At 33.2% G+C, this 26,748-nt stretch overlaps 1 protein-coding gene and 1 long non-coding RNA gene across 11 annotated transcripts in view; one reads left to right on the forward strand and one right to left on the reverse strand.

Moving 5' to 3' along the window:
• The window catches only part of RhoGEF3 (Rho guanine nucleotide exchange factor 3), a 292,834-nt gene that overhangs the window by 231,865 nt on the left and 34,221 nt on the right, over positions 1 to 26,748 (forward strand). Inside the window, exon 1 of one of the 5 annotated variants that reach the window (XM_070111338.1) lies at positions 22,304 to 22,632. The exons of the other annotated variants lie outside the window; for them this stretch is intronic. Coding sequence (XP_069967439.1) covers positions 22,409 to 22,632 — 224 coding nt within the window. The 5' untranslated portion in view covers positions 22,304 to 22,408. Of the gene's footprint in view, positions 1 to 22,303; positions 22,633 to 26,748 lie in introns of those variants that run through there. 5 annotated transcript variants of the gene reach the window in all.
• Positions 1 to 26,748, reverse strand: part of LOC118680298 (uncharacterized) — a 122,782-nt gene that overhangs the window by 55,847 nt on the left and 40,187 nt on the right. The window lies entirely within an intron of this gene.

Here is a 26,748-nt window from a genome sequence, read left to right on the forward strand (position 1 = left end):
GAACGATAAAAGCCCTTATATAGGAAACTCTTTTATGTGACAAGATATTTTCACGAAATTCGGCATGAATTATGCTCCAAGACAACACTAACTATATCTGAATATAATGTTCAGATGGGCTCACTTATATTGCTACCATGAAACCGAATGATCAAAATCAACATACCGATTTTTTTATACACCTTTTTGCTATAGAAAATGCTCCTGTAAAGAGTACTAAGCCTTCGGTGTTAACGTTTTTGCTTCTTTTTCTCCTTATAAAAATACTAATACACGTCTCAGATTGTGTGCAAAAGTCGTTAGACCTATCCAGTGTATTTCCAGGTAAAGGTATAATTAAGTAGGCAAACTTAAACTTGGTCAAGAAGCTAGCGTTAATAAGACTTTTAAGAATTAATTACTACCTCGTTTAACAACAGACGTCAGACTTGTACTGGTTCAGAAATGCATAGGCTAGCAGGACGCCATATTACTATTAACTTAGAATCGATTGATCATAACAAGAGCGATTTAACATAATCCTTATGCAAATATCGGATTATTTACTTTAGTAGTAACATGTTAAAAGCATCATCAGTCCAAACACTATTTATGCCTTCAAAAATTATATTGAACCTCCTCTAAGTACACGATTAGGGATTCACATACAAGGTCATTACAGCTACCTTAGCTCATGAGTCAGACGCGAAATGCAATGAGGCAATGACTCATTAACACAACTCAACATTCCGAGGGGATTTAACTCTTTCACTAGCGTTCGCCATGCAACTGCAACGCCATTATGCCGTAATATAATCAACAAAGGAGCTCATTTTGCGTGTGCATCCAGCGCCGGCAGTTTAATAGCCACGAACACTAGATACACAACACAAACAAGCGCACACGCGCACACACGCCGGTGTGAATGGGAGCGTTAGCGGGAGCGAAATGCAATGTGCCACAAAATGTGGCATAAATTAGGCGCCACAATACGGTTCGTGGCAACACGTTCGTTTTTGCCGTTCAATTGTGGCAAGTTAGTCTTGTGCATGCGCGAATGCAACACACATACATACAAATAAACATACATGTATCTATATGGCTTTGTTGAATATGGCATTGAGCTGCATGCAACACTGGAACACTCAATGTGGCGTTAAGTCAGCGTAGCACATAAACAATGCATTCTACTCATACTGTATTTATGTAGGTATGATTGTATGTGTCTGTGTATACATGTTATTACTGCCGTAATTATTGTTGCATTGCATGGCAGATGGCAGGCAACAAAGCGCAGTCGTAATCGCGGTCGTAAGACGGACGAGCAGAAATGTTGAATTGGCGATTTGGCGCTTGGAATTTAACGGATTGTATAATTTATATATGTAGTTGTACGTAAAATGGAGCAAAGATGCAATATGATTTTAGAAAAAATATATATTAATTTTTATTTATTTCTCTAGAATATAACGCTGCTTTTATTATGGAACTATTAGCGATTGCAAAAGTTGCTAATGACATGAATTCCGTGGTGATTGCTAGAGCGCAGCCTTGCAATTTCTTTGACGTATTTACTACCTAAAAGCCGAACAATTATTCAGTTTCTCTCAAAGGTCCACACATTATGCTCAGCACTTTATAATTGAAAGCTCAAAAGCTCTGAGAGCTCTGTTTAGTAACACGACGGATTCAGAAGAATAACATTATTGAATTCACAGTCGTAAAACTACAGAAATGTTAACAGTATTCTAAAAATAGCATGAATTCGTTTCCGAAAAAAAGTTTTTTTTTCCACAAAATAGCGTTTGACCGAATGACGAAACTCTCCACACGTACAAGAGCCTAAAAGTTCTTCCTAAAAATACCATACCTTACAAAAGGTAGCTGGTTCAGGACAAAACTCTTGTTGGTGTAATGAAGGAATATAATATTGTACTTAATGCAAAGAAAACTTTTTCAACCTGAGAGCAAAGTAATATGGGCGTAGAAGAGGCACCACGCTATTTTAAATTTAAATATAAACCAAAAAAAAGCCTTAACTTCGGTTGTACCGAAGCTATATTACCCTTCACAAATCAAAAAGTTTATAAAAACTTACATTTGATCGTTCAGTTTGTACGGCAGATATATATTATAGTAGCCCGATATCAGCGATACCGACAAATGAGTACCTTCTTGGCGTGGAAAAAACGTGTGCAAGTTTTCAGATCGATATCTCCAAAATTGAGGGAGAGAGGAATTCTGAATTATTTTGAAAAGTACCTATTTATTCATCAATATCTATTTTGTCCCCTACCAAGTAATCCTCCTCAGTTATAATACACTTATGCTAACGCTTTTTCAATCTTCGAAGCACTTCTGAAATGCGCTTTTCGGTATGGCCATCCGCTCTTACTTCGATTCTGACTTGACCTCAACAATTGTGGAAAACCGCTTTCCTTTTATTGGTTTCTTCAGTTTTGGGAATAGAAAAAAGTCGCAGAGAGCCAAATCTGCTTGAATGGCATGAGTCGTTTGACATGCCAACATCCTCTGCAACTTCCCTAATAGGGATTCGACGATTTTAAAGAAACATTTTTTTTTCACTGTTTCCATGTTTTCTTCGCTCGTTGACGTGGTCGCACCGCCAGAATCCTCATCATCATCGACTACATCTCGGCCTTCTGTAAAGCGTTGGTACCACTTATAAATACTTTTTTGAGACAAAGTAGACTCACCAAATACCTCAGTCAACATATGAAGTGCCTTGGAGCACGTTATTCCATTTTTAACGCAAAATTTAATACATATTCTTTGATCAATTTCTTTCAAAAGTCAAAAGAGCACATAAAAACGTGACTAACCTTTTATCTGAAGTCAAAACCAAACTACTAATCGAAATTGGCTCCTATGCAAGCACATGATAAACATACATATGTGTCCAATTATAACAAAAAAAAAAAATTGATAATCGTATATACACAGCTCGTGAAAAATCAAAATTCACCTTTTACGTCGAACACACCTCGTAAATTCTACAGTTTCTTCAAGCGATTGCTCTAATTTATAGCATCTCTCTAGGGTAGGTTATCGGGTTAGAGAACAAATCAGACTACTCTTTAATATGGCTTCCATTAGAAAATTCAAATACATCTACACTTTGTATATTATATACATATCAACATACATACTTATATATTTATGTATATACATAAGTATTATATATAAATTCAATATTTGCGCTGCCATCTTATTTAAGTTGACACAAGTCCTCATGGGTCATCATGATATGAGATTCTATTTTATATTTTTAGAAGAGTGTAAACAAATATAGTCACTTTTCTATCAAGATAGGCTTGCATGTGTGTGTGTGTTAGCGTTTTGAAATCCCTCAATGACAAAATCAATTTCAAAAGGTTTCACACAAATATTCACCCAGAGATATGTAAGGCACTTTTCGCATTAAGGCTTACGGTTAGCTTATGTAAACATTATTATCTTCAAGCCTCCCCTGAGGTTGATATGAAATTCCACAAAATCGTTGTGTATATGTATATGGTTCATATGTGTATTTACTTATATAATATCGCTTTTGGCAAGAACAAAGTGAACTACAACTCTGTTATAGTTTACAAGATATGGCATGAAGAGAAATCAGCGAGATGAGCGTAAACTGAGCTGTGACTTTGGATGTGTTAGAATACTTGTTTAGGTGTGAACGGGTTTTCTTTTAGACAAGGTCACTAGATGAAGTCCACAGTTTCGACTTTCCCTTAGCCTTTGTACCAGTGAATCCATATTTCATCGATGTTCAAAAAATATTGCAACTCTTACGGATTGGTGTTAGCAAACGCAGCACTGAAAGGTTAGGTTAAAATGTAGATCCACCTTCGTAAACGCCAACTCTCACTTAATAGTTTTCGTCAGCTTAGAACGCCGGCTCATTGTGATACCTAAAACTCCTAAGTAAATTAACCCGGATAAATCGACAAAGTGTTTTGAGCCTATCATAAATTTTTTGAGGCGACTAATATCAATTTCGGCTATCTTTCTTTGTTGGTCAAAAGTATGACAGCCGAGATGTTTCAACCTCAGTCTTACAAAAGTTGGAGGAGAAAGTGTCTAAATGTTTTCATCACACCTTTCTCCATACAGCCGGTAGCTTTCTTATGTCCAATATTTAATGAGGATATGACCTTCACGGTCTTTCATTTGGAATTTGAACAGTAGCCGTCCATGAAAGGCTTTTATAATGTCACCAACCTCAGCTATAGCAATCTCGCATAGTTCCCCAGCGAAGTCAAAATTGATATATGTGTGAGTTTATTAGATTACTCAGTGCAATAATTTTTGTATGGAAACAGAACCGCCGGAAATTCCTCTCATTGCTCAAAACCAAGCACCGGTTGGGGAAAGTGACTTGAATGATCATATGCCTAACTGCACAGCCTCGAAAACACTCGCAACCAATTTTTTCTGTTGAGACACTGGTATAAGCATAAATAAGGTTCGCCGATAGTCTGACCACCGAAAAATTTCAACGTTAGTCTTATAAAGACACCTTCCTACATAAATCTTTGACAATTTCCGTTCACAAGTAGTTCAATGGATCTCCTGCGCTGTACTATAGGCCAGAGGGATCTCCCAGTCGTATTAGAGCTGTTAGCTTTCTTATACCTAATATTTCATGAAGATTTGACCTTCGTTACAAATTTCATGACCTTAGCTAGAGAGTCTCGGGTAATTCTCCATAATGGCAAACATTTGTCTAATCATTAATAACTGGACAACGATCGAGGAAAGTGTCCTTAATAACCAAATATAATGACTTGACAACCAGGAAAGGCCTTAAAGGCCTACTACCAGTACCGAATTACTGATTCCGAACTTTATAGAACTCACTAATGCAAAGAATTTTGGCCCAAGCATATTTTCTTGTTGTAGATAGAGTTTTTTTTACCTTCAAACCTCTACTCAATTAAAATAAAATTATATTGAAAACCGCTAACCCAATTCACACTTTTTAGCTCCAACTTCATACTCTTCATACAAATCTATTATATTTTACGGTTTAAAAATATTGTACAGAACTTGATTTGTACAAAGAAGACAAAAAACAGAGTGTGCAAGGGTTAATGAATACTAAGCCCTCTTTGATCTAAACCCACTCCACCACTACTAACCCCACCTAATAGCGAACAAAAGCATCACTACAACAAAGTGTAAACACGAAAACTTTTGGCAAAGTTCAGCAGTTGCTACCCACCGGTCACCAGGGTGCACAGCACTTATCACAATCCTCTTTACAACAAATTGTAGGAGAATAGCGTAGCGAATTTCCGCTTTGTGATTTTAGTTATTTTACTCTGTTTTTTGTTATTTTCGCTTCTTTTCGTGTATCTTTAATCTCTGTTAAGCCCTTTTCAAGGACATCCAGTTTTGCTTAAAATCCTTTACAGATTCATATCTTTAATATGTTAATATGTGTGTTTGATTGTATCTGTGTTTAAATAATTAAAAAAATCGTAAGGGAAACGACATCTGTTTTGGGATGTCAGTAATTTTTTGTTGTTTTTTTTATAAAATGAATTAACATTAATTACACTCTGAAAAATTTAACTGCGATTAATGTGGGTTAAAGAATTAATGTTGATAATTTTATAACCGAATATTTCAGCAGACAATTAAGAAAGGCATCATTTATGCTTTTGTTAGTGAGTAGTAAATTGTATGTTTATAGGCAAATATAAATATAAAAGCTTAGGGAAAGATTATACGTAAGAAAATATGGTATACTTGAAACCAGTTGGATTTTTAAAATGTCCCAATACAATCTACCTTTTGTGTGTTAAACTTTATGTTTACCTAACATAGTTTTCTACTGCCAGAAGACTAATCTAGTGTAAAGAAAAAACCGCCTGGAAAAAGTTTTCTGGGCAAGACATTAGCTGTTCAGAAGGATCTTTAAGCAATGAGAACTATCAATTTATCACAAAACATATAAAGTAGGTAGTAGTAATATCTTAATAAGGTAGCAATACTCAAATTATTTCATTAGGATTTACCTCATAAAATAATTATACCCAATCTCCAAAAATCTCTCTCTTAAAAACCGCTCATACTAGTGCTCAGATATAAAGAAGGAGTGTATTGCACTTTTTCTTCATAATACAAGTATATTAGAATAAAAATATATATATAATATAATAATATATATTACAAAATAGTTTCTACTTGCTTTAGCAATAACATACAATAGCAAACCTAATACTTCTAATATATCTATGTGGTACATCTTCTAAATCTCCATGTATCTTGAAAGTATAGAAGACAAATTCGACTTATATCGTGATTTTTTTTTTTAAAATTTCTTTGAACTAAAAAATGTAATAGTTTTGGCATTTGCAAGGCTATTAAAGTGAATAAACATGTATTATAATCCGCAATTAAGTACAATTGTAACCTTGAAACACTTTCACACGGCTGCATTTAGATAGAGAGCCAGAGAGTAACTCTTTGTATTCAAACGATACGAAGCAGTCGTTGAAAAAAATCTTGAGGTTTACTAGTTTTAATAAGACGACACGTCATGTTACTCTGCGAAACAAAGTATTCAGTTTCTGCTGAAAAAATTCTCTCAACAACCAATGTAAAAGATGTGAGATTGACTGAACATTCTTATCTCCAGATTTGAATCGCTCTGACTTCATTTTGTGAGGTTATTTGAATGTAAAAAATACCACACAGTGATGAAATCGCGAGATGCTTGAAAATGTACTAAAATAAGGGACGAAAGCTTATTTTGTAGTAGCCAATAAAGGTGACTGTATTTATACATGATTGATGTTTTCAATATATATGTACATCATAACAAAGTTGTTCCCCTACATAGTAACGGTCCAAAATAATTAAAAATTTCGCGAATAGAAAAGTCCATCTGTATATAAAAGGTGATCCATTTCGAGGTTCCCTACTTTTTTAAAGAAAAAAACACAGACAATTTAAATTCATTTTGTTCCAAGGCCTGAATCGAAGCGGAATTATTCGCATATGCTTTAGACTTTACATATCCCCACATGATCTTGGTAGCCAATCGACTGGCACAAAACGTGAAATTATCTGCTCACCAAAGTGTTCTCTCAAGAAATCGAATGATTGATGCGCTATTTGGGACGTGGCGCCATCTTGTTGAAACCAAGTGTCGCCGATATCACGAGCTTTAATTTGCGGCAACAACACATAGTCGGTTATGGTCGCCATTGACGGTTACGTTCTCAACGGCATTAGTTTTGAAGAAATATGTACCGATGATTCCACCGGCCCATAAACCACACCAAACCGTTGCTTTTTCTGGATGAAATGGCAGCTCTTGAATCTCTTCAGCTTGCTCTTCGTCTCAAATGCGGCAATTTTGCTTGTTTACATAACCATTGTGCTGGAACTGGGCTTAATCGCTGAACAAAATTTGGTTCGAAAACGTCGGATTATGGATTATGTGAGTAAGCGTTGACACATCTCTTCTGTGATTCGTATTCATCGAAGCTCTTAAGGCGGAATATGGTAGCTTAGTTGAGTCATTTACTACAAGTATAAATGAAGGCGAAGCATCATATTTTTTACAAGTTGTTTGAGATGCGGTATTTACAAGCATGGTCTATTTTACGCTAGATAGATTTATTTGAAAACTATAAACCTTAATTTTTACTCAACAAAAATGATGAAAGATTTAAGCTGCTTAGTAACATATCTTTCATCTTTATCACCAATTCTTTCTGCCATAAACTTGTCGGAGTAATTTTAGCACCCACTAGCACATTTAAATAGCACCGTTTAAACGGTTATTTTTCCAATTTTCCACATACACGCCTTTTCTTGATTGTCAAATAAATTGTTGCCAATTTGCAGTCGATTTTATACTTGAAACGCCACATATCTAATGCGATTCGGAGGCAAAGGCAACGGCAATACACTTGCAACCAACATGTTGCAGTGCGCAATTTTCGCCACCTTCACGGACCAAGCGAGTGGAATATGTAACGTATACATACATGTATATTTATGTATGTGTACTTGTGTGCGTGTAGGCAAATGTTTTTCCGATTTGCGCGTGTTTATGCGCTGCAGCTGCCGCCTGGCTTGCCTTTTGACTTAGCGCTATTTGGCAGCGGGCAATTTGCAACCTTTTGGCGAATTAAGCAATTTACATTGGCGCGCCACATGCGGCGGCAAATTGTCACGACCACAACTGCGACAACAACAGCAACAGCTGTAACAACAACAACATCAGTTGCAACAACAACAACGTCAATTGCTTCGACATGGTATGATGGCGAGTACCTGCTGCCACTGCTTAATATTGCGGGCTGTTGTTGTTGTTGTTGCAAGTATTTAATGCATTCTGTGCGGCAGAACGTGCCCCATTACGGTTCGCCGCATTTTTGTTTTTGTTTCAGCAGTTGCTATTTTTTCCGTCGCTTGTTACCTGTATTTAATGTTCGGCGAGGCCGTTGGCTTAGCCGCTCGCCTGTTGCACATACCGCTTTTGCCAACGCTGCCTGCCACCGTGGTGCGTACGCGTAGTTCCAAAATTAATTTATGTGCCAGTGCATTCGCATAAATTCCTAAGTAAACATCCTTACCTGTATGCTTGTTTGTATATGTGTATGTGTGTGTGTGTGTGTCAAGTGTAATTGGCAGAAACCTGTTCAGTGACTTTTGGCATCGTTGCAGCGCGATTGGATTGTCGCCAGAGTTTACAACTTCTCGCATACCTTCACCGGCCGTTGTGCGTTTTTATTTTTAAACTTTAATTTTCAAGAATGTCAAAATGGCTAAAATATTTCTTCTTTCATGTTCGCCAAATACCAGGCTCGTTTATCTGATTTGCCGCTGCATACACACTCTGCTCAGGGCTGAGGTCTATTACGTCTATTTATATTGCATAGGAATATGCATAGTGGGATTTGTGAGTGGCGAAATTACAAATTTTTGGCAAGAAGCAAAGCTTACGAACTAAAACCTATGTCTTAAACATAAAATCAATATTATTTTAATAGAAACATTATTTTCAATGCATGAATTTTTCCCAAAAAAAATATTTTGTATTGATTTAATAGTTTTTTACCTTCTATCAGATGAAACACCCTATTTTTACTTTTTCACGGAACTCGTCCGTGACATTGTCCAAGCCATGCTACTATCTCCAAATATATTTCTCGGACTACTATAACGAATAGCTGCCATACAAGCTGACAGATCAAAATCAAGCTGAAGATGTTTTTATAGCCTTTTATGCTTTGAGAAATGCACCTGTGAAGGTTATTATATAGTTAATCTTTTTCTTGTTTTTTGTAAATAATCTCCTTTCTGCTAAATGCTGGCCTTCTCATAACAAGCTTCAGCTACGAAGCTGTTTCGTATATAATGAGTTTTTCCTCTAACCAGTCGACCTATTGAAACGCATTGAATTTATTGAACTAAAACCAGGTCTCGAAGAGGTCTTACAGCTCAACGTTCATACTACAGCATAATTCGTCATTACTAAAATGGAAACGTGTCCAGCATTTTGCTCTTCAATGCTGAGTTCAGCATACTGATATTACCAGTCGTCAAAGCTTTGTTTCTGGCTTAGATTCAAGATATCTACTGATGAAAGAATTTTTGTCAGCAATTCAGGACTCAAATTGAATCGTTTGGTTAGACTCTCATCTGATGGTTTCGAAAAGCAGAAACATACTGAGTATGCTTATATATTAGATGTAGAATTTAATTCAACATGCATTTCTACCAAATAGACTCAGTTTAAGTCTGCTACAGTATCCAGGCTATACTGTCACTTTAATGAACCGATCCTGCCTACTTTTATCCAGACGAGTTTCTATCTATATTAATATAACTCAACGACTAGATTACATCTAGATCGCATCATAAATGATATAGTGGGATAGTCTTGCTTCGAAGTATGCATTTAAGCTTCCCCCGATGTTAGTCAACATTAAAGATTTAAAATCCTGGTGTGTCCTATATTTGAAACTTCTCAATTCATGTTAGCTCCCGATCTTCTACTCCCTTTTTTTTTTTTATTCGTGTACAAACCGTTAAAAAGTGTTATAGTAAGACATTTTTCTTTAGAGAAGTAAGCTCGTGACTCGCATTATCAATCGAATAACTACCGATATAACAAAACAGGAGTAGAAATAGATTGAAACAAGGATTGGGCATAGGTCTCGTGTACTTCATTTCTAGGTTTCGTAAATTTTATGATAGTGTATAAATATTATAGCGTATCGTTCATCAAATATTCCTTCCAAGTATTATTATATTTTTTTGTATTCGCTGTTCTTTTCTTTTCTTTGTAACCTCATATAGCTCCCAGTGGCTTAAGATATGTAACTGAGCTATTATTATTGAAAAGTAGGTTTATATTTTATAAATATTTACATTAGGTAGAAGCTTCCCAGTCACTTAAAGATTAACTAAAATTCGCAGAACATAAAAATGTATTTCTTTCTGAAAAAAACAGTAAAGTTCCTGACCTGAACACTGAACCTGAACTCTACTTGTCAAGTCGGGCTCTTTCTGTTTAGTTACTGTTGCGTTACATATACATTTTTGGAGTAAAAATCTTAAACGACAACATGCTTTCCTTAAGCGCTAAAATTTTGAGTCAAAAACCATCACATTCGGCAATTTTTATATAAATGTAAAGAATTTAAACCAAAACTAATTTTTTCTTATCCAAAAAAAATTGTAACTCGAAAATTACTTTAAAAATGAGTCGGTGTTAAAAAAAAAATGTTTTGTCTAAAAATTTTATTTTTTTAGCATCTACAGATTTTACCCTCAGGCTAAGCAAAAACGAATTTTTTTACGCTTCACCCTAATGTATATATGCACATATAAAGTTAAAATATTTATTTGTCTGAAACGCAATTTCCTATCAATTTTCAATTAGAACACTTCAATTTAAACATTTCCGTTTCTCAGCAATTGAAGTAAAAAGAAGCATTCAAATTGAACGATCCAGTCTCTGAAATACTCATCCATACATACATATTTTTTATATGGCATACAAACATGTGTGCTGATGATTTTAGCAATGAACACCTGCTGTATGTGCGGAAACAAGCAAGCTGAACAAGTTCCTTTTTCTAGCCTGCGCTAACATCCTGTGCAAATACATGTGCATATGACTGGGTTTGAGTATCTCCACAAACATAAATACATACATAAATTTTGAATATGTGGATATAGTATATGCATAGTTGTATCGGTAATCTATTTCTTTTGAGCGACCACATCTGTTTCTATGAGCATCGTTCATCCTGATTTCGGTTTTCGTGCGTATATATTGCCGCATTCGCCATACGAGCACTCAGTCTTAAGTAGTTCATGTATCATGTTACTGCTGCGGGAAGTAGGCATGTGAAGACGGAAGGAAGGAAGGAAGTATTCCGTAAATACGTAACTGAGAATCAATAATAGATGTTCTCATGTAAATATTTTTGGATTTCCATTTCATTTGATTTCTTACGCATGACTTTCCTTATACGCTATCATAGACCTTTATTATGGAAACGAATTTTCGTATGAACATACATTGTACTACTCGTATGTCAGTCTTTTGATTGTATTCGATTTCATTGAAATACGCCACAAAAGGTTATATGTTTTATAATGCCAATCATCACATTTTCCAAATGTTGAATGGTAAAGTATGAGTACAAGCTAACCTAATATTAGGCGTTTTCGATTCACCAAAAAATGTTGAATCGAACAAACAACTGGTATAAACTCACTAGAGTGGTATTATCAAATTGATATAAAATAGTAGGCGGATATATCATTCCTATTAAGTATCCTGATACTCTCTTGTATCGATTTTAACAACTTTGTCAGCGCGAGCCGAGCAAATCGAAGATGGTTATTGTTTTAATTTTGAAAAAGACGTAGTGAGATGAAAAGCTGGCAAATTACAAAATTAAATTAAAGAAGTTACCGCCAACATCAGAATATAAAGGCTTTATAACCTGTCATCACATATTCACGATTTCACTTGGTACATCAAAAATTTTTAGATATTTAGTACTTCGGTACTTCGAGTTCTCGAAACATTTTTGAAGTATCTACGCTTTCAAAAAATATTTAGAAAACAGTTCTTCTTCTCAGTTCATACTCTTTCCTTCGACCCAAACATTTCACAAAACTGCATTTTTACAATTTTCTATATCATTTCCTACATAAGTATCTACTATATGTAAAAAGTTCTTGTGTTTCTTCTTACAAAATTAATTTGAAAAAAAAACTTAAGAGGTTAAGCCTATCCACAGCTAATATAAATATATATAATTGCTCCAAATGTTTATTTAGATGTTTCAGTTTCAAATGCTATACCAAAAATTCTTCGATTGAGAAGGTCGATATTTCGGTTTATCTTTACCAGATACATATCTACCGCTTTCGCTTAAAATTATCGGACAGCATAATTTTATTCTGATAATTTAATATCCTTTGCGTATAACCGTATACGAGTGTGGTCGTTTTGCATTGACCGGAACAAGTGTTAGTCAATAGGGGGAAAGCTCTAAGCTATAAGGTGGGTGAGGCAAAACTTCCCAGCCGCTGTTTTCCAAAGTTTCTAAGGTTTTAACCGGTCTTGCAACATGAGTCCACGCCTTGTCAATGGAAAATTAATTTCGGTCGATTTTCGGCAATCGCCCGATTCTATTTTATGAGTTGTTGTCGGTAAAAGTACATAATACGGGCGTGCTCCAATGCCACCAAATGCAGAGGATTACCTTGGTGGAATCGTGGATATTTGGCTTTACCGTTGAATTGGCTAGTTGTCCAGGTTTCACATATAATTTTTTGCTTTAAAGCTGTCGTATTGGAATCATTTTTCATCACTAGTTACAATCCGATCAAAAGCCAAAGTCGCCACTTTTTAAACCAATTTGGGCTCATTCCCTGATCAAGTTAGAGCATGTTCACCATAAACTTTTACCAAAATACGAGAAGAACTCGAAAAAAACAACAGGCACGAAGCTCGACATATTTGAATAAACAAAAATAAATGTTTGTTGTTTACACTTCAAATTAATGACAGATACTGAAAAAGACGCACAAGAACAGTAGTTTTCCAACGCATTTTCGGAATATTGTAAAGTGGAATAATAATCAAGTGGCAAACCTCACGAATATATGTAGTTATAGACCCTATAATAATAAAAAATATCAGAAAACATAATTTCAGTACTTTTCCTTCTTTTTTGTTAATCTATACCTCGAGTATGAGCTTAAATAGGATATACATACATACAAGTATATATGGGTTTTGATGATAAATGAACGCTAGCGCCACCTGTCGCCTTAACCCTTTCTTATGTGCAAAGAATAAGTTGACTTTTGAAAATCATTAAATTTTTTGTAAAATATATACGTATGTATATTCACTCACACCTACATACATATTTGTCTATGTATCATTAGCATATTTTTTTCTCAAATATTAATTACGAAGCTTTTTGTTTGAAATCTATTTGAGATTTCCGAGATTTTCACAAATATAGTAATTCTTGGAATAATAAAGCAATGAATGTGCCACCCAACTGTTGCACATATGTATGTAACTGTAAACATTTATGAGTGTTTACTGTATGTATAAATGTATATGTACATATACATATGTGTATGGATCTTAAGTGGCAACAGCTGCGCTTCGATCCAAACGAATAAAACTCTGTATTGTTTTACTTATTTATGCATATGTAGATATGTATGTATATAACTAAGTATATATGATGAAGCCATAGAGATACAACAAAAAATTTAATTGCTGACAAAGCTATCGAAGAAGCTACCCAAATATTACTCGGAAATCGCTTGGACTTGATTGAATGAAATCAAATACAAATAACTACATACCTACATACTTGTATATGTATATGAGTAGTAAAATAAACAATAAATACAACAAAGACTTCTCATAGACAACTCAGCCAGCCGCCTACACAAATTCACTGCGCAGTGTCAATGCCAATGCCGCATCATCAGCATCAACGCCACTACACCAAGATCGGGGCTATAAAGTGCATGAATTAATTACACACACACACAAACACATACACCCACATGTGTGTGGCTGCATACAGTTATTGAATGTGCAATACGAGTGGCGAAGATACCGCACATTTGATGTGGCTTCTCTAGAATACAGCTGCTTGAAGAGCATAAAATGCATTTGTGGCATTTGGAGGAGATTAATGGCATGCCGTGGCACAAACACACACACACACTCTCGCACGCACGTGTTGGAGTGCATATTTTAAATAAATATTTTCTCGTGTGTTTTATGCATTCGTCTGCTAAGTTTTTATTTTCATTGTAATTTCTTAAAATTTTTTTGGCGCACGCCACAATCTTGCTCCCGGACAGTGTGCATCTTTTTGAGTTGTCTGCGTGATAACATGCCACACACTTGCTTTGACGGGTGAGGTGCAAGGGCAGCGTTTGTAAAGCAGCTGGCGTGCATACTTAAAATTGTACAAAGCCAAAAACAATGTTGAACACACTGACAGCGGCACACAGTAGGTTTGTAGCGTAGAAAAATACAACAAATTATTTAATATGAATATTTTGGCTTTTTAAGAATTATTTAAAAAAATTTATTTTTAAGCCAAAGAAATTATTATAATTTTTTAAGAATTTAACAAGTTTGTGCTCTTTTTGAACATATTTAGGTTTGTTTGCCTTTTTTGTAAAAATATAGCTATCAAATTTCGAATTTGAGAAAAAATCAGCTCAATTCACTAGTTATCGAAGCAGGGCTTCAAAAAGACTTAACTTTGACAATTTGACGACTTTTGGGAATTAAAAAAACTACTGAATACATTTTTCTAAATATATGAATCATATTTTAAGAATACTTAGTAAAACTTTCGAAGAAAAAAATTAAATATTTTTCGAGTAGAATGACCTTTGATCGAAAACAAATTAAAAATTGATGAAATGGCGGCATTTTTAAACAAAATTCAATTTTACCCAAAATTCTGGTTGTTTTTGACCTGCTAAAATTCGATTTGTGATCAGATCAAAACCTTGGTTGGTCATTGTATGGAAACTCTTTTTAAAACATACAGAAAAAATATTTTGATAGTGATCGGATCATTTGTCTCCAAGTAATCACTCAAGCAAATTTGAAACATGTAGTTTTGAGAAAAACGCGTTTGATGATAAAACTGATGGAGCTGATTGAACCGAGCTACTACACTTTCGAAGAATGCAACGCAAAAACTATTTGAGATATCAACTTAAAATATTAGCATGTTATTTTTAAAGGTATAAACTATCGAAAATTTAAAATTAATTTTTTTTAAATTTCACACTCGACGTGTCTCTCAAACTTGTACTATAATAGAATGATTTTTTTATATATATTTATTATATATATTTTTTGATAGCATTTTGTAATACAAATTGTCGACTACTGGAATTACACTTTTAGCTTTACGTCAATTTCTCTCAAAATGACGAGCTTGTAAGAAAGAGGTTAAATTTTTTTTATCGAAAAATATTAAGAATTGAATGGTATTTTTAGCATCGTATTGGACAAAAAAAAAAAAAAAAAATTTTTTTAGAAGATAGATATGTGGAAAAATAGGATTAAGATACGAAAAAACTTCTTTTTAGTGAACTCAGACTTTGTTTTCCCGCCCATTCTCTCTCTCTAACTATTTAATATTAAAGTTCGGAATCTTTTCATTAAATTGCTGAACTAAGTTAAGTGTAGGAAATCTGAAATTTTAAAATTTTCAGCAAACCTTTATGTTATTAAAAATACATTACCCTAATGGTATTGTAGAGTGCTGTTGGAAGGAAAGCTTTGGACCGATCTTCTCAACAAGAAAAACAACTGAAAGCTTTTATTAACAAAATTTACTAATGCGCTCTTATGATTTTCTAAAAACAAAAAAAAAAAAACGATTTATTATATCACTTTTATTAAATAACAATAAGCTTTTCCAAGCTTTTAATAATTTTTATATTATTTAAAAAATTTATTTAAAAAAAATCACAAGTTGCAATTTATTCTTTTTTTTCTACGGAATCGAATTATCTTTCACATATACATATATCTATTACCGCTATTTTATACTTATTTTGTTGTAAAATCTACTAATAACAAGTAAGGAAGGGCTAAGTTCGGATGTAACCGAACATTTTATACTCTCGCAAAGTCAAATGGTATACTCGTTTGAGATTTCTTTGTGGATTGACTGATATTTTCGGTAGAAGGTCAACTATAGGCACTGGGGTCCACATATTTAGTACTTAGGGGTTTGAACAGTTTTGGTTCGATTTAGACAATTTTTGGCCGCAGGGTGGTATACTTTAATTGCATTATTCACGCAAAGTTTTACCCCGATATAGTCATTTTTACCTGATTTGCATAGTGGAAAGTGAAAGAATCAGATGGCATTGAAAATGGTGTTACATGGGAAGTAAGCGTGATTGTAGTCCGATTTCGCCCATTTTCGCACTATGACATAGAAACATGAAAATAATGATATGCACCGAATTTGGTTGAAATCGGTTGAGCAGATCTCAAGATATGGGTTTTCACCTAAAAGTGGGCTGTGCCACGCCCACTGACTAATTTTGAACGCGGTTCCTATAAAGCCAATTTATACCATCTCAGAGATAAGATTTAATGTCTCTGGGGTGTTTAGTGCTTGATTTATCGCGCTTTTAGTAGTTTTTAACAGTACCGTTATATGGGGAGTCAGGTTGCGGAGTTGCCACCCGATTTCAACTATTTTCACACCGTCAATAGAAGTGCTAAAAACATTTGCTTCTAGTGAATCGTGTTATTATAGCATTAGCGGTTTAGGAGATATGCACATTAAACCTATTAGAGGCGGGACCACTTTTTTAAAAAAGTTTTAACTGCAGATGCCCCTCCCTAATGTGATCCTGTGTACCAAATAACAGTCTTGTATCTTATTGCGGAGCTTAGTTATGGCAAGTTATTTGTTTTTGATTAATGGCGTTTTGTGGGCGTGGCAGTGGTCCGATTACGCCCATCTGCAATACCAACCGTCTCACGGTACCAAGAAACATGTCTACCAAGTTTCATAAAGATATCTCAATTTTTACTCAAGTTAGAGCTTGCACGACAGTCACCCGGATTTCAACTCGTCTCTTCATCCTGATCATTTATATATATATAACCCTATATCTAACTCGATTAGTTTTAGGTGATACAAACAACCGTTAGGTGAACAAAACTATTATACTCTGTAGCAACAGGTTGCGAGAGTATAAAAATTATTGAAGCCCTGTCCTTAAAATCCTTAATTTTTCCCAAAGACTTATTTTAAACTGTTCCACTGTGCAACATCCCCAGCAGCAGACTAAGGAATATTTTCAATTATTTTTATTCTTTTTTGCCTTCTCTCAATTTTAATCTGGAGACATTTGCGCTTTATTGTTTTTATTACACTCCTATCACGTCTCTGTGTGCGTGTGTATGTGTGCTGGATTTAAATCCCTAAAAAAACAACAAATCCAAGATTTTGACTTTGTTCAAGGAACCGATGTTTGTACATCTTTCGTTTCGCAAAGCCAGCATTACAAAAAAAACGGTGCAGATGTACCAAGTACACACGAGTATGTTTGTTGGACAGATGGTTGAGTGAGGTTATTCGATTTTGGTGTAGTGGTTAGCTGTAGAAAAATTGATTGCTGATTTATGTACTTACATACATTGGCTATATATTATATACATATGTATGTAAGTGTACATATACTTGCGCATTTTTAAATTCGATATTAATTCTTTATGTTATCATGCAATATTGTTGCTATTCAATGTTGCATATAACCTTCCACTATCCTGAATAAATATTCTTGTATTTTTTGTTGTTATTCAGATAACATATTCTAAATTTCAAGTCCATCAAATTTGTTATAGTCGCACTAAAAGGATGTACTTGATTTTGATACCAATACTTTTCTTGCTTTTGAAAATAGGCCACGAAATTTAAGAAGTCGCTCTACTTTTTTAACACACTTTAATTACTTTATATATAACAATTGTTCTTATTTACTCGGTATCTGAATATAAGCTTAGATACTTCCTATTTGGATTAAGTTTGTCTGCTGTCTTATTATTATATTTCAGTGCGCTTAAATGTAGGCAACACTTTATAAAAAATCCAACTGTTTTGTTTAATTTACTTCGAAGAATGAGTTTTACGAAATTATAAGAAAGTTTTGCAATTGCAAAGTCACCGAAATCTTCATAAGTCTTCATAAGCTAATACATTACGTTGCTTTAAAGAGCGGAATAATCTTAATAGTCTCGTAGTATTAGCTGGCAATAATAATAGCCTTTTTCGATTCGAATTTCAGTGAATATAAAATTAATGAACGAACTGGATGCTACAGGAATGAATAACCTATCAAATTAACACCCTTTCTCCTCCTTTATATAGATAAGACTATTAAATTCGAATAAAAATGTTTACAGGACTAATATAACTTAAATAGAATTGGTTTATGCCATTGGTCATTAAAAATATTTGGTTGAAAATATTTATTCCTGAAAAAATCAAAGAAAAACTGTATATGGGACAGAAACGCTGAAACATTCCTTTATAGTCCGTATTTTTTTTTTTGTCCATATGTATTTGTTGGCGTCTGCTTCTTAATGCGAAGGAAAATGAAAAAGGAAATTACTTTCAGTATGAAGCAACAGATTACCGAGAGGACATGTTGCACAGCAGCAGCAGCTGTTATCAGCTGTCCAAGTACATATGAACGAGGACACAGGATCATGCTGAGTAATATTGTAATGAGTACAAGGATATTGCAAGTAGGACATAGAGTTATGTAGATATACATAGGTATGTACATACATACATATATGTATGCCATAAATAAGCATACATTTGAGGAAAAATAATTCAAGGATCCAACATTAATTAAAGAAAGTGATGACATGTAAAATAAAACATATTGAATTAAATAAAAATACGTAAAAAATATAATAAAATAAAAAAATATAATAAAATATAAAAAATATAATATAATAAAATAATAAAATAAAATAATATAAAATTAAATTAAATAAAACAAAAGAAAATTAATTAAAATTAATTTAAACTTATGCAAATTAAGTAAAATAAATAAAATAAAAAAATTAATAACAAAAGAGAGATAAAAAATTATTTAAAAAAGTAAGTTAATTTAAAAAAATTAAATTAAATAAGTAAAACAAAACATAATTAAATTAAATCAAACAAATCCGAATAAATTTATGAATAATAATATAAAAAAAAAAATTAATTAATGAAAACATAAAAATAAATGTGTAAATTAAGATCAGATATAATGAAATATATCAAAAAAAAGAACAAAACACAAATGAAAAACAAAAAAAATAATTGAAAATAAAAATTAGCTAAATAATAAAATTAATTTAAAAAAAAATTAACAAATTTTATATAAGTAGAGATCAAATATGCCATGAAATGTTAACTAAAAATATTATGAAATATAATATTATTTTTAATTTTTTTACTTTTGCAAAAAAAGAAGAAAAAATTTTTTATAAAAAGTCAATATTTTGCTCTTGCTAGTAGCGCTTGCTTGGAAAAAGTAACACAAAACCAATAATGTTCTGAACTTCCTGAAAAAAAGCGTGTCGCACAACATAACCTAATAAATTATACATAAAAATGACATAGTCGACCCAAACATGTACCGTTATATTAGTACAAAAACAATCAAAACATTAATTTTATTGTTATGGATTTCCTTTATTGCATACTTTCCCACTTTAATGAGCTTTTAGTACATCATATTTTTGCTCCTCGTCTTCTACTACACATTTTCAATTTTATTTTTTGATTCTTAAATTCACCCTCCATGCATATGTACGTGTATGTCTGTATGCTTTTAGCTCACTCAAGTCGGGAGTATAAAATTTAGGTGCCTACAGTAGTGTGATTAATAGCAAATTTGAGTATATTTTAATTAATGATTTGCTACATTAGGGTATGCTTTTACGAAAAAGAAAATAACAATTGGGAGCATTTTATTTATTGTATTTACTTGGGAATTTAGAAAGACAATACGAAAATAAAATGCTCCCATTTGTTATTTTCGCATTGTCTTTCTAAATTTCTAAGTAAATTCAATTTTTTTTGTATCATTCAACTCTGGTTTAATAATGCTTTATTGTTGCTCGGCAGCTCCCGAAGAATTGAAATGTTTATTTTGAAACATAGAATAATCAAAATAATATTAAATGAACATCAAATATGCTCCTAATGAAAAAGAGTTAGATAAATATAAGGATACTTAAAGAAAGTATTGCATACGAGCCTATTGTATCTACCAGTCCTTTTTCAAGGGAGACAACTGGTGTGAAAATTCCAAAAAGAGAAAATTTTTTGTTCATATTTCTATAGATTATGCCTTTGAAAATAACATACTAAAATATTAAATGAACGGGTTGAAATATCTCTTGAATTAGAGTTATCTAAAGTGTAGTCTACACTCAGGAGCTCGATCGGTTCAACTTTAAACGCGTTTTTTTTTTTTCAAAACTACATTTTTCAAATTGATTGCAGCTGTAACTATCATGCGATCGCTTTGATATTTTTTAATCTTTTTATTTTGTATATATTTCTTCATACAATGGCTTTCTCTCTTTTTGATTGCATGAAAAATGTAATTTTTGCCGTTCAAAAATTATCTCATTTTTTTAGCAACATTCGACATTTATTCAAAGTCTGCTATTTCGTTAAATTTTAATATTTTTTACCATTGTATAAACAATATCTTACAAATTTATAATATCTTTAAGGCATAACATCTCCTTCCCACATTTGCAATATCTTTAACATTTCATATTCATAAACGACCCAGCGTTCGAAAAAATTAAGCACCACCCTAATGCATGAGAACAACCATAAGAATGTATTTGTACCGAAAAAAAAACACTCACTCAATCACAAAAATAAAATAACTCAAACGATACGCCGTCTAGCCGACAATGCAGCTGTTGCTTATTGGCACTACATGCCATGCGGCTACCAAAGAATGACAGAGGGACCAACCGATCGACCCAGCACACGGCCACCAAATGTGTGTTCTTTACTGCTAGGCTAACAAACAAACATTCGTATGTGTATGAGTGTGTGTTACTTTTGTTGCATTTCAGTTGCTTCTTGGCGTTTTCATGGTATTTTTATTGCTATTGTTGTTATTATTGCTGTTGTTGTTGGTGGCGGTGGCAATGGTTCATTTCGAAACAATAGGCCTCAACGAAACGAATCGGGTTCAAAAAGTAAACGAAATTCATGTGTACATATGTAGGTATATGTATTTATATTTATATATGTATTTATATTTATATATGTATGTTTGTAAATATATGTTTAAATGTGCCTCTGGCTTTTGGCTGACTGTTAGTAAATGAGTCAGTTGCATTTTAAACACCGGTCGGGGTGTACGCATACGCCGGTCACAGCGCGCTTTATCACTGCATTCATACGAATTTGTGGACTGTGTGTGGTTTTTTGGAAGTGACCAGTGCGTTATTTACTTATAATTATATATTTAGTAAAAATATAGTGGAGTCGTAAAAGTGAGCAAAAATAATTTTTAAAAATTGTATTACAAAAAAAATTTATTAAATAAAATAAAATTTCCGTATATAAAAAATACATATGTGTATACCTACACTCATATATATTTATATACATATGTACATATATATATACACATAAATAAAGATGCGCTCTAAATGAAAAGAAATTGCCAAACAGTTAGCTCTCACCTTTCTTCATTCACCTCTCTAATTGTTAATTAGCTAATACCGTTATTAACAATTACAAAACAAATTAAAAACATCTGCAAGTACAGCTTTATAAGTTTAATCTGTGTCGGCAGCGGTTTTGTGCAGCTCCAAAGTATCTTCAGTGGCAAAGTGCAAGTGAGATCCGCGCCAAAGCGAAATAAATGCGAAAATTGTAGTGAAGAGAGTGTAAAAAATTTAACCTTAACCATTTAAAGTGGCAGAGGGTACAACAAAAAGAAGAAAAACAACAACAACAAAACTACAACAACAGCAAAAAAAATTACAAGAACAAAAAAATTTGTACTAAACAAAAAAAAACAAAATAAAATATTTACAACAACAAAAAATTACAACAACAGGCAAACTGAAGCAACAGCAAAAAAATTACAACACACATGCAATTACAAAAAAAATTTGCAACAAAAACTTACAACAACAACAACAAAATTACAGCAAAAAAACAATTTTAGAAAAATTTCTGTGCAACAGACAAACCGCTGCTGCTTGTGCCAGTGCGCGTCTACACACAAAGGTGCGTAGTTATCTTCCAAAACCCCTCTCTAGGGCCACGGTCATTGTCAAATGCAGCTGCGCGAATCGCATGTCAGCTGTTGCTTTGCCATGGTCAGCCAGAGGTCAACAACTAAAACTGCTGCTGCAACAGTTGCAGTTGAAATACACATCGCACCGGAAACAGTTAAGGGAATACGAATAAAGAGTGCTACAGCTACAACAACTACAACAAATAAAACAAAAAGAACCACAGCGACAAGTTGGTTATGCCGAGCGCACACTCTGCAAAGGCGGTAAGTTTAGCGTGTCTGTGTGTGTGAGTGTGTAGGGAAATCAACTTAAAGTGAAGGGGAGATAAGCTGATAGTCGCCGCGTTACACTTTTAAAGCAGGAATGTTTATTCGTCTTTTTTTTTTTTTGTTTTTGTTTCTTTAATAAAAAGAGGATGTTGCCACTTTGATGGTTCTATGTAATTGTTGATTTAATTATATTTAATGGAAGGCCTTTGAAGGCGCGGTGCAAAAGAACATGCCAAAAACGTTTAGTATATTCTTTTGTTGTTAATGCTGCGAATGTTGCAAATAATATTACATTTTACAAGTAATGTGTTAAAAAAAAACTAATAATTAATAAATGGATAAATGAAACAAACATGTAAAATCGGATTTTTAAAAAATTAAGTGAAATTAAAAAACAAAAATTAAGTGAAATTAAAAAAAAATTAAGTGCTTCAACCTTAGTTGGAATTTGTTGAAACTCGATTAATTTTTAATATTTTTAATTTTGAAAGTTTCTTTACGGATTTTGATTGAGCTTTTCATATTGGGAAGTGTTTCTTGTTGGCCGACGTCAAGACAAGGCTAATAGATTTTGTCTGAAGCTCTTTTCATGACAGAAATACCATGAAACGGAGGAAGACTAAACCAAATGTGATCGCTATAAAAAATTTCGTAAACTAAGGAATCGTTAAAAATGGTTCAGAAATGTCCTGAGGACTCTACTTCATCACGAGCACAAGTATTTGAGTGGCACAAAGCATTCAGTGAATGTCATAAAATCATTAAAAATCGAAAAATTTAAAGAAACACGCCTTGAAAATTGTCCTCAACAGCTCTTATGGAACGAAGCAACAAATCAAAAAATTTGCCGAAACCGAAAAAACCGAAATTCGCTGAAGGCATTAAAGACCATCTCAGCCGAAGCTTATAACGAGTTTATGGCAAATTGGAGATGTATTGGCTCAACAGCCTATTTGAAGACAATAACAAATATTTGTAAACAAATGCGTGAAAATATAATATATATTTCTTTTTTTTTGTCAATCCGGTTCAATTTGATCAGATATATATTTTAGTTATTTCAAAAATACATCAAGTTGGATATTCATTTGGTGCTCTTAGCGGCAAATTTTGATATACAATTTCGGTCCAGGTTTGATCGTCGTATCAGACGAGCTTAGACTGTTCCCTTGCATATATGTAAATATCGCTACATGTACCTATATACATAAAAAAAAAATTTGGTGCAAGTTATGGGTAGTCAATAACCCTCTCTCCAATAAAATGATATGGATAACATTCTACTAAGACTGGATGTAGAACTCTTTATGAGAACTTTGATGCTCTGGTGGTCAAAAAATTTATATTAAGTTTTTTTTTTTGTTTTTTGCAATTTAATCATGCCCCATAGATTTTTGATAGTACAAATCTTAAATGAGATCTGAGTTTTTATGCGTATTTTGTTTGATCTCAGTTGATTGGACCGACGAAATTATTTAGTAACGATAAATGTGTTTACAGTTACCTGACCTACATAAAATTAACTAAAATTTATTAAATTTTTTACTAATTATCTTTGGGAACGCATTTGATTATTCTTGGGAATAGTTTTTGAAATACCTTTATTAATAAATATGACTTTGATAATATTACTGAGTTTAATAACATATTACACTTAACTAATTCTGGGATTTAAAACTTGTCTATATAAATATTAATAAATATTCTTGGTTGCTTTGTGAGATTATGCTACAAATATTTATAGAATGCGCATTGTACATGTATGCATGTATACGTATATATATATGTAAGCCTGAATTTATGTAAAGTTATAAATTTTCTCAATCCTTTCTTAAAATCTTTCTCAATATAATTTGCTCGATTTTTTGGATTAAGAACATCATTTTAGGTACATCACAAGTGCAGCAGCTGAATTGGGTGCTTTCAAATCCAAACAGACTACCTTATATACATATGTTATATATATATATATATATATATATATATGTATAAATTATTAATTAATTAAGTAGAAAACGCGCTTATCACTTAAAGTGAAAGGCAAATCGATGTAAAAGCCACAAAAGAATAAAGTGTTACACATTTACACATATACATAAGTGCATTTATTTGTATATATTATACATATGTATATACATATTGTACTATATGCCTACATAAATGATTAAGAATGCATATTTTCACTCTCAAAGCTACAAAAGAAATTTAGTTGAGTCACTTTCTTATTCTTTGAATGACCAAATGAAAGTAATACAAATTGTCACGTCGTTTTGTCATCAAGTACCATTCACACTTACAAATACCTATGTAGATACATACCGATGCTTATAGTATATATATACAAGTATATATATAATAAAAACAGTATTGCTCCTACTCTTCAAATAGTAGCCATCGAAAACTTATAGTCGATAACTCGTGCGCGTGACGAGAAACTGTGATTGCAACAACAGCTGACACATTGAAAAATGCGGCAAATAATGCCATATGCTTTAAAAAAAATTCAAAAGCGCATTCGAGAAGCAAAAGCAAACCAACACACTCTTAAATTTGTGGACCTACCCATGTAATATTAAGAACTGGACGATATAAAACAGAAAGCAACCCTGTTTATAGTTTTCTCTTATATCAGAACATCAAATCGCGCTGTCGTGCTATCAGTTAATCAATTTGGCTTCTAAAAATCATACTGATCTACACGCACCCTTAAGAGTGGAGGAAAAATTCATGATATTGAGATTGTTTTAGCATTTTAAAGATAAGCACGAAATAACTAAAGTAAATTGCTTCAATTATTCTACCCAACGGGACAAATACTTTTTTCTTTAGAATACATGTTATAAATTAAGCATAAGCATATAATGAATCGAGATACTTCTTCTACAGTATTTGGTAAATTGAAAATTTGAGCAATGTTAATATGATTATGCGCTTTACTCAATTAAGTCCCAGTGTTTATAAACACTAGCAAATCGCCTTTTGCTGTGCAATTGATCATTTACCTACGTTTCACGCTGTTTCTAACCGAAAAGTAACTGTTCTGTCACTAGAATGTCGAATTGGTAACTTCCTCGATGATCATATTGTACTTGATTTCATTCACCCTAGCATAATTTTAGGTGATTTACACTCCGTATGACTTTTTGTTATCATCTTATTCATCTATAAATCGTTGTAATTCTCAGATGCCTTATAAGAGTTAGAACAATTATTTCAATATGCAATAAGACAGGTCCACTTTTCTGTACTTCTGTATATAACTTAATACGCGACATTTTGCACACGTGCTTTTCTCCTCAAAAAGCTTCTCATTTGACGGAATGGCCGTGATCGGATCACTATAGCATATAGCTGACATACAAACTGACCAATCAAAATTAAGATAAACATATCTTTATACCATTCTAAGCTATAATAAATGCACTTGTGTAGGGTATTATAGCTTCGGTGCAGCCGAAGTTAACGTTTTTTCTTGTGCTTCTCTAAAAAAAAATAACTGCTTATTTTTCCTAATATGCCGTCGTTTGTTTAACGAGTAATTTATGCGCCAAGGCATACACACATACTTATTTACTAAACAAATAAGAATTAATTATTAAGCGTTAATGCTACACCTATTGCAACACAAGGATGCATACATGTAGACATTTCTACAAAATATGTGTAATTGCCGATACGTAGATTTCCCAATTCTCGGAAATTAGCCAAATCACAAACATTAAAAGGATAACCGCTAAGCAGCTTGTGTAACACGTTTATCGCCACACCTCCTCGCTGCTTCTCTGCTTGCTTTAATGATTTTTCTCTATTTGCTTTTGGCGCGCCGCCGCCTCACTTGTCAATGCAAACAGTTAATGTCCTTTGAGTTGGCATACCAACACGTAAGCATAATGCACTTACCTACAAATACATATATACATATCTATATTACGTAAGTGTGTATGTGTAGGCTTATATATTTATTGATCTGCACCTTTTCGGATTATTCTCTCACTTCTCTCTGTTTGTTAAACACTTCATGCTCGACAGTTGGTTTGCTGCGATTCCCACACTTACAACACAGACACATACACATATATGTTTGTACATATACATATACACGTACTTATT

The sequence above is a fragment of the Bactrocera oleae genome, chromosome 6 (genome assembly GCF_042242935.1).
Source record: "Bactrocera oleae isolate idBacOlea1 chromosome 6, idBacOlea1, whole genome shotgun sequence".
Classification (NCBI taxonomy): Eukaryota; Metazoa; Arthropoda; class Insecta; order Diptera; family Tephritidae; genus Bactrocera; species Bactrocera oleae.